Below are 10,126 nucleotides of genomic sequence, written 5' to 3' on the forward strand. Positions count from 1 at the left end.
TGATTGTTTTTACACAGCTTTTCTCCATGACTCCCACGGGAGTTTCACCCACAGAGCAAGGGTTTATATCCTGGATGTGCTGCTGTACTGAACTTTGTCTAGGGGAAGGATATAATCAAGTATAACTAGCAGCTCCTTGCTTCTTTATATTTCTCTTCAACAGCTGATTTTTTTTTTTTTAAGGTGTAAGGTTCTTTCTTGAATGGAAAAATGCCTTTCTGTTGCAAAAGCAAGCCATCTCTACATTTCTTGAAGCATCCTCTACACCTTCCCTACTAACTGACCTCAACTAATCAATACGCAATTAAAAAAAAAAATTAAGACGAGCATGGATACTGTACTTCCCAGGCTCAGCACAGTAGCAGCTGAATAAAACACAGAAGTATACTGAATCTATAGGGTCTTAAAATTCTGTGAATCTTACTGAATTCAGTAATACAGGTAGCGTCATGACAGGTGATGCTCAGAGACCACAGAACCTGACCATGGATGTATCCTTTGTGTGATCAAACACAGCTGTACTTATAAAAGTAACATCCTGAAAATACAAGGGAATGAGATCAAAGAGAACATGGAGGAAGAATGGAAAGAGAAAAGGATTAATAAGACACAAAGAAAAGAGCATGAGGTCCAAAGAGAATAAACACTAGCGACAAGCTAACCAGGGAAACCTGGTGCCCTTGGACCTCTCTAGGGAATCGTTGCATCATCTTCATAGAATCATAGAATCATAGAATCATTAAAGGTTGGAAGAGACCTCCAAGATCATCGAGTCCAACCATCAACCCAACAACATGTTGAAGACCAAAGTTGAACACACACACACCCACCCCCCCACAGCCCCCCCAAGGTCAGCCTACGAAAGGCCTGCTAAAGACAGACTCTGGCAGGAAATGGGGCAGGGGGGAGCAGGGACATGAGGTGTTCAGGGCTAACCCCACTTTGAGCACCAAAACAACTGTTGTTGCTCTGAAACTGTTCATGATTTATTAAAAAAATATTACATTCTTCTGTGGTACAGGGCTATGAACCATTTGTCTTCAGGTGTCAAATTATGGAAGTCTGAAGGAAGAAATAGCCTTAAAAGTCACTGTGGACTTCAGGACAGAGCATATGTGATGGCCTCACTGATTGAGAAGGACCTCAAGATGTTCTGTGACATGAAGCACAGAAGTACAAATCTCAAGATTATCCAAAGTGTTCAATTCTGTGTTTTGCAAACTACAAAGCAGAAAGCGTAAGGTCTTTATTGTAAATACTTACTCATTCTTTAAGTATTTTTCTACTTGAGATGCTGCTACATTCACAACCAATTCCATTATGGTTTGGGTGGGTTTTCTTTGGGTTCTTTTTGTCAAAGGATGCCAGTCATTTTCTGGTTAAAACTGCTCTATCCAAAGCATTCAGAACACTAACAAATCATTTGCCTTTGACTGTACACACACAGTGTGCATATGTGTGAACATATATATTTCTATATATTTATTTTTGTACCTGATAAGAATGCTGCACTTAGAAACAAGTATTAACATCACAGTGCCTATTCAAGCTAAAATTGGATAACTGGATTTTGTGTAACATTTAGATAGCATATAATAAAGCCAAGTGCTCAGTTTCCCATGCAAGTCCACAAGAAAATTTTAAGAACTCAAATTTGTTTTAAAGTATCTGTTTACACTCTAAAGAAGTCTTAAAGGGTTAAGTAAACATCATTACCATCGGCAAAGTTGGAGTATTCCTGGAAGCCTTCATCTTTATCCAAAAGCAACAGTTTAGCAAAAGCGATTTTTAATACAGTCAGTACAGTACAAATTCCCCTGACATGTTAAGGTGCATATATACAACTCTATAGAACACTACCAAAATTAAAACCATTTAGGAGGGAATGCACAGGTAACAAGAGGTTAAACTGCACAGTTTGGCCAGGTTCCATTTTAACTTGCAGTAGATTCTGACTATGAGAACAAATCAAAATTCAAAACCAAAAACATTTTTCAAGTAAAGCCACAGTAATTTTTTTTTTTTTAAATACTCCCAGTATTCTTGGCTGCAAAAATGTCTTCTGGCCAAAAGACAGACTGAAAGCAAACCAGAAAAGCAAATTATGACTATGCTTGCATGGATACCAGATTAAAGGAACTGCACTCTCTTTTGGTGTGAATTACCTAGAGTAGCGTGCATCCCCATTTTGTGTTCAGCCTGAATTCCTCCACTAGCCTACATTGCAAACTTTTTTTTGCATTCAGCAATCTTAACAGATTTTAAGCAGATGTATCATCAAATGTATTACATGCCAATCTGTTTATCATTAAAATGAAAAATCAATATGTCCGATTCAAGCGTAAACAGGAGTTGAATGTTCAAGCTGTCATTGAAGATGACATATAATTATAGAATATGATTTGTACTTGGCCAATCTTTGTTTCCTGAAAAGGGCAACAGACAGTAGCAAGAAACTTTTCACAGCAAGTCAGTATAGTGCCACTTATAGCCAGGGAATTAGTTTTAAGAATGCAGAAAGATACCTATGCAGCCAAAAGAAGCTATAAGCAAACAATCACTGTTAAATTTAATCATTATGTATGTTTAGCTGATGAGAGAACATGTAGCTTTATGTTACTGGGCCGAGTCCAGATTTTTATTTAAAACAGGAGTACCGAAAATAAGAACTTCAAAAAATACTACGAGGTTTCTGTTCTGGACCATTATTTTTTCAGTCAAATCAAACTATCATTTAATTGAATCCTGATGCTAGAACTTGGATTCTACATGAAAAACTTGAAACTAAAGCACATAGAATAATCTGTTATGTTGAGCTATTCAGCCCAATATGTCTAGGAAAAAAAAATAAGACAAACTCAAAATAAAGTTAGCCTACTTTCTGTGATGATACAGAACTAATAACAAAAGGAAACAAACCTTTGTCCTGGCCAAGAAACTAAGCCATTAACCACCATTTCTTTCTAGTGGATGCTTAATATGAAAAACACACTTGCAAAATGACAGAAAATACTTAGCGGGTATGCAACACCTATAAGTACTACTTGCAAAAAACCAAGGACTTTCAAAAGCAACTAGCCATTTTAGGCATCCTCTTTAAGCCAGTACAAAAAGAGCTTGCCTTTTGGGAGGAGGTGAGAACAACCTCAAAACAAAGGAAACTACCTCTAAAACTGTGTCAAATCAAATATTTAAACATTATGGGGATGGAGTAAGGGGCCACTTCACTGCTGTACTCATAATTTGATACCTCAAAGAGAATTTCACTTCAGAAAAGAAAACAGGAGTCCTTCCTCTCCGATTTTGAATCGCAACTTACAGAAGCCTCCAAGCCTGGCATTTTGGGGGCTTCAATTAATGTTTTGCTCCTCCTTGCATCTCATTGTTCTTATTCTCCCCAACTGCTAAGTCACTAGGTAGCACCATCTGCACCACGAAAGAGGAAAGTCCTTCCATGTCACTCAACTAACCAGCTGTGAACTTTTTCAGACAGACAAGAACATGCTGAAAGACTATGGCAGCCTTCAGCCGGGTAGCTGAAAGTATCCTGGTTCTACTGAACAGTTGACAGCTTCTATTTGCACATGAACCAAAGCATCTCAGTCTTAAAATAGTCTCAGTCTCTCACCAGAAACCATCTGAGATTTCAAACAACGATAGAGAAGCCAGTATGCTGCTAGGTCATAAATATTAACAGAAAAAATCCCCATTGAATCTTCCTAATACCAGTCATATAGACTAGGACAAAAGGTAAGTGGGTGCAGAGAGAGAGGGGTGGGGGTGGGGGGGGAGAATTAGTGTTCTAATTAAAGCCTCGCAATTTGCCTCCAAATCACTTGTGTTCTCCAGTTGAAGAGTCCACAGCTGCAGTCTATTAAAAAAAATGGTATTTCTACTTTGCAGATAGAAGAAAACATTGGCCTCTTACTTCAACACTTTCACATGTAAAGATCAGCTAGGATGACAAAGTATAAGTAGCATTGTTATCCTAATCAGATTATTAGGAAGAGTAAATTTCATAATTATGCTGCTCTAGTATCTTTATTTTATTGACACTAATAAGAGCACTAGGCACTTAGCACATCTACAGATTGTATCAGCAATATCACTGCCAGAAGTTAAGCACCTGAGCACTAATTTTGACACTTCTAAATGTATTCTTATTATTACATTTCCCTTCTTCCCCTCAGGTCAGACTGTTTACAGAACTGAAGGGTACATTTTAATATCTGCATTACAGGTGTGTTTAACAAACCCCCATCAAAGATGTAGCAGCCTCCAGATATCCAACTGATATTCTAGCCTACACACCAAACAAAATGATTTTCAAACAATGTGTGTTGAATTAGCACAATTAGTTTCCTTTATTCAGCTAGAACACACAGACATACTTTAATCTCAAAAACACATTTGTAAAATACTGGAACTGAAGTTATCGTATAATACCCCTAATAAGTATAACAGCTCAATGATTTAGAACTCCAAGCTTTGCTAAAGTTCTTTTAAATGCTAGCCTGCTGATATAAGCTTAAAATTCCCCAATACGCTAAAATTCAGATTTACTTTGCCTAAAAACACCATCTTCTATGTTACTGCTAAAACTAGGACTGTCTAACCTTTAGGAAGAGAACAGTGAAGAGTTTGACATATTTAAGATAGGGATACAATAAGAAAGGATAAAGCAAGTTAATTTTTTCGGTTACTTGCTTTGTTATAAGAATAGAGCACAATTCTCTTCTGTATTCATCTACATATATTCAAAGTATTAACACTATTAAGACAGAAACACAGCAATTTGGATGCACTCAGTATAGTATCAGAGACCCTAATAATAAAGCCAGAAAGGAGGGGGGGAGAAAGGAGACCTAGTTTGCCTTCCTTCCTTCCACCAAAAAAAAAAAAAAAAAAAAAAATCAGGAAGAACAAAGGGCTGTTGCACCAAAAACCAGAAACAAAGACACCCTAAAAACCCCAGGTGCCACCTTCCCTTGAAAACTTTATGCCAACTACAGAGCTAATGAAACAATAGCACAAGACAGGAAACTCAGCATCTCAGATACACACAGAAATTGCCACATCTAGGACTAAGGGAGGTCGTGAGACTATAGAAAAGTAGAAGTTTTATGCATAGTAGAAATATTGTTAGCTGAGAACAGTCCACAGGCTTTTACCCACTGCATCACTCACAGGTAAAATCCTCTTGACTGTAGGTCAGCCTAGTCGGCTCCTTAAGCATGTGGGTTCTTCCTAACTCCCATTTTGTCACATTAGCCAGTCAGAAAACATAGCTGGTACCCCACCAGCAAGGATAGTCCGGTCTCCTCCAGCTTATACAGCACAGCTGCCGGAAGACATGAACTAAACTTGACCACCTGCACAATGAAGCCACCTGAGAGACAGAGAAGTAGGCTAAGACATCAACTCAATTGATTTAAGGTATCCACAGCATACGTTCTTGAACTAAGTTACTTAGCTTTAAAGTCCTTTTCTGGATACAAACTGAAAGCCTAATTCTGCTCATTGTTAGGAATTATTCTGCTCATTATCAGGAATTATTAAGAAGTGTCAGTAACTTTAAACATTACCTCAGTGGAAGAGAAAAAACTTCCAGCAAACATCAAAACCATACTCCAAGCCAGGAGTATAAGATTTTTCTGGTAAATATATATACACACACCCCCATATGTGTGCACACTCACACTACCCTTAGGGATAGGAAAGAGATGGAAAAAGAAAATAAAACAAATCACTAAAAACAAAATAAACCCCTTCCTCTGCGATATATTTTTGGGATGGAGCAAAGCCTGTCTAAACCCTCAGCTTCCCAAGGTGGACAGACCCTCAACCCCAGCAAAAATAGTCCTCTCAGAGCTGGTATTTAATGTGCCAACACCTGACTGGGCTTAACAGGTGTTCAGAGTTATGGAAACGGTGCTGTTGATTACTCCTGGGTGTGTTTTCCTCTCGTACTCCCAGTTCCCTCACACTGTCTGTCATAAGACCAATATTTTTGGTTGCCTGTAACAATGCTAAATTTTAACTGGCAAGGCAGTGCTTTTCGGGGTTCAAGAAGCATTCTAGTAAAAAAGTCAACCTTTGATGTGCCAGTAACTTATCAGAAGAAGAGAAAGGCAAAACATTTTTCCTCTATTAAAAAATTACATGTTAAAAAAAAAAAAGTCTCTAAGCTTGAGAAGTTTCAGCATACCTATGTTTTTTCAGAAATACCTAGCATTTGGGGGAAGGTGAGGTTCTGCACCAGGGTGAGTTTTCTGTATCTCTAGGAAAATGCGTAAGACTAAATTCTAATCCTCATATAAACTGTGTGTAAACATCCCCAGAATGGAAAGCTGGAGTAAATGTGTGAGACCAAACGTCTGGAGAGCTGGTGTGGGAGAAAGAGACCAGAGAAACAAGGAAAAAGTCTCTGTCCTGGTTTTGGTTGGGATAGAGTTAATATTCTTCTTGGTAGCTGGTACAGTGCTGTGTTTTGGATCTAGGATGAGAATAATGTTGATAACACACAGACGTTTTAGTTGTTGCTGAGCAGTGCTTACACTAACTTAAGGACTTTTCAGCTTCTCATACTGCCCTGCTAGCAAGGAGGCTGGAGGTGCACAAGAAGCTGGGAGGGGAGACAGCCAGGACAGCTGACCCAAACTGGCCAAAGGGATATTCCATACCATGTGACGTCATTATTATTATTATTATTTTCCCTTCCTTTTCTGTCCTATTAAGTTGTCTTTATCTCAACCCACGAGTTTTACCTTTTTTCCGATTCTCTCCCCCATCCAACTGGGAGGGAGTGAGCAAATGGCTGTGTGGGGTTTAGCTGCCTGCTGGGTGAAACCACGGCAGTCTCAAAAAGTGAGTCCTCTGGCAGGGCACTGGAATAGGAAGATCGTAATCAACTCTGTAGTTCATCCTTCCAAGTCAAGCACAAAAAAACTTAAGGAATGCCTAAATGACCTAAAGATGCCTTCCTTTTGTATTATCGTATCATCTGCAAATACAGGATTACTTACTGTTTGTACCATAGCTCAGGAGGCATGACAAACAGCCCAACAGTGGAACACGTTGTGTTTCATTGTGCTTCAGCAGATTAGGAAAACCCACAGACAGGTTTTCTAAAGAAACAGCTTGTCATTTGATACAGACTGGGCAGCCACAGCCTCTACTGCATGTGAGCTGACGTTGCCTGGCGTTTTCAGGTACCAGGCAGAGACGGAGTTTGGCAGAGAGTGATGCTGCTGCCCATCACGCCTGTTTCTGTGCCCACTGCTGCTATTTCAGCCTGTCCAGGCACTACAGAGCTCCCTACCTGCTTGTTCCCAGGAAAACTTCTGCCATAGCAGCAGCTGCGGCTCCTGCTTTAGTATCTGGAAATCTTTTTCTCTCACCCCCCTGTCTGTGAAGTGCCAAGAAGGAGCCCAGCTGTTCAGCATTTCATTGCTGATTTCTTTGGGAAGGCCTGGAGAAGCCACAAGTGGGCTGCCTTTCTTTTCTGTGGGAGAAGAGGAGCCCTTTTAACTGAAAAAAAGAAAAAAGAGAAGCAACTCGAGACTTTTCCTTGTTCCCTTGCCCTGTGTGAACTGAAGAATCTCAAAATCTTCACACTCACCATATTTTGAGCCTCGCTCTGCACTCTCACAGGTCTCAGAGCAGCAGAGGGAGTGTCTCTGCTTATTACTCATCATAGAGCTGTACATGAGGTAAAGCCCATATTTCAGGCTTCTCATCTCTGTGCAGAGACAGTGCAGTCTGCTACTGAGCACACTCAGAAGAGATCTTATCGTGCCTTTTAAAAGGATTTTTCTCCCAAACCAAGCAAAGTGGGAGTGGTCAATGTCATCTATATTCATGCCATGTTTTATAGCTCAAACATCAGATCGCTTCTGCTGTAACCCAGTTTGTAAAGTGTGTTTGGAGGGAATGAAAACAAAGCAAAAAAGTTGTTGGTTTTTTTTCACTGCTTGCAGATCAAAAGGCTTACATGCTGTACTTTCACCACAAAGCAAATGTTTGTGCTATGTAAACTCCCAACAATTGAGATTATAATGAAAGCACTAACAGCCATTTTTGTTGACCTACAGCTCACTTATAATCACAGGTATGTTCAGTAGCTTTTAAAATCTGAGAAGACAGAAATAACTTCCCGGCTGTTCTTATTACGCAGTGTTTTCTGAGCCTCCCTGCTTTAATTCGGGCTTTCATTTCATGGCAAGGTGGTTGCCACAAAGTGTTTGTGGCCCCTTGTGTTCCCAGTGCTCTGAGGCAAAAAGGAAAATAAATTAAAGACAAATGGGCTGTGTGAAAATGTTTGGTCTCAGAAATCAGGAGGGAAAACAATAACCAAAATCAGCTATAACTGCTCAGTAGCAGGCAGAGACAGAGAAATCAGCTGCAGAAAGATCTCCTTCTGTCTCCAGCAACTTTTGTCTGCCAAATTTAAAAGGCATCTTTCTTTCCCCCCCAAAGTGTACATGGGCGATATATTCATTTAAATAGCGTGATGCTAAACAGAGGAAGGCAGCATAGCTCTTATCCCCAGAAATGATGGCATGAGTAAACCCTGCCTAGGATGGTAAAAGCGTGAAAAATAAGGCCAGTAGACAGCAGACAGAAAAAGTGAGATATGCTGGTGTGGAAAGAGTTTCGTCGTGAGATCAATGGCTGTAGTTACCGTGAGTGACTCCATAAATACGCATTCCATGATAGTCCACGGAGCATAGCTAGTTAGGGTCAACGGCACAGGGATGGCCCAGCTGAATGGAGAACTGTTTTATGTGGCATGCTGTCCTCATGAGATGGCATCAACACCATCAGTGAAAGCATTTGGAAAGGAGCCTGCTCCTCGCTTCACCAAGCCGTGCCTGCGCTCAGCAGGGTGGTACAATGCCAGCAGAACCAGCGGGCACACTGCTCTCCTGGGAAGTAAGGTTCCTGAAAGGAGAAAAACATGGAAGAGAAACCTGCTTGCAGGCTCTCCTCTTCTCCTTTTTTGTCTACCGGAGTGGTGTGAACACACTGAACACTTTTTTTTCTCGTGATTCTAAGTACATCTTACCTTTCCTCTTCAAGTCCGACCTCAAAGTCTGTGTCTGTTCTGCCTGGGGGAAATGAAGACACTCCTATAGCATACCTATAAATTTGTCTTTTAGTTTAGGGTTTCGGTTGTGTGGTTTTTTTGTAACCTGGTGATCTTTCCAACTCTATCCTGCATCTTATTATACCCTCGTTCTATTTCCAAACACTTTTTGATAAGCTGTCCAAACATGCCTGAAAGTATGGCTTTATGTGATCGTCACGATGTCATCAAGAGACATTTTATCTAACCTACCATATTAAGCTAACCGTAAATTTGAATAGCAGATCACATCATAAATTCCATGAGAACAAATATTTTTCTAAAAGCATTCAACATCTTCTCTGGTGGGGGATGTCAGAACGGCTTCATATAAAAGTAGCGAAAGGGGAAAAAAAAAATAAAGTAAGGAAGCAGCCCTCAACTGGTGAAGAAAATTTACCATTACGTTTCCAAGGGAAACACTTTTTAAAAGCAGTGTCTAATAAGGAGCCAGCTCTTTGACACGGTGTATTACAGTGAGTAAGAGAGCTTGGCCACACTCCCAGACGAAGAACGACCCGCCGGGTGCCGCTGCCTTTGCCCTTCCTCGAGCGACTTCCCCAAATGCCACTTAATACTTTAACCTTTCCAAAGCACTGAGACTTTCCAAAGGCTGGGACATGGCCTGACCAGCCGCCCCAAGCGCCCAGCAGCCGCTTTAGGGTGGAGGGAGCATGGCTGAGGGGCTGGCGCCAGGGCGGTGAGGCCTTCCCATTGTGGCAGGGGTGTTGGGGCCGGAGCCCCCCCTCACAGCGACAGGGGTTACTCAGCCGTCCCAATTAAGGAGCTGGGCTGCTTTTAAGCTCAGTTTCCCTTGGTTTCAGCCAGATCCTTGGGCACTGAAACCTGTCTTGACGCTGGCCACGTCCTGTCTCCTCCTGCCATAGAGGAAGGCAGTGGCAGGGGTCCCTTCAGCCCAGGAGCGGGGCCTCCCTAGGCCGGGCGGGATTTTCCCCTCCTTCTCCCCACCCCACTGCCGGCAGGGATGGGGGTTGGGGA

At 41.2% G+C, this 10,126-nt stretch overlaps 1 protein-coding gene across 1 annotated transcript in view; it reads left to right on the plus strand.

Moving 5' to 3' along the window:
- Nucleotides 1–8,756: 8,756 nt before the first annotated feature.
- PITX2 (paired-like homeodomain 2) overlaps nt 8,757–10,126 on the plus strand; it is a 22,079-nt gene continuing 20,709 nt past the window's right edge. Inside the window, exon 1 of the mRNA XM_009334898.1 lies at nt 8,757–8,934. Coding sequence (XP_009333173.1) covers nt 8,757–8,934 — 178 coding nt within the window. The remainder of the gene's footprint in view (nt 8,935–10,126) is intronic.

The sequence above is a fragment of the Pygoscelis adeliae genome, unplaced genomic scaffold (assembly GCF_000699105.1).
Source record: "Pygoscelis adeliae isolate BGI_AS28 unplaced genomic scaffold, ASM69910v1 Scaffold350, whole genome shotgun sequence".
NCBI classification, from domain to species: Eukaryota; Metazoa; Chordata; class Aves; order Sphenisciformes; family Spheniscidae; genus Pygoscelis; species Pygoscelis adeliae.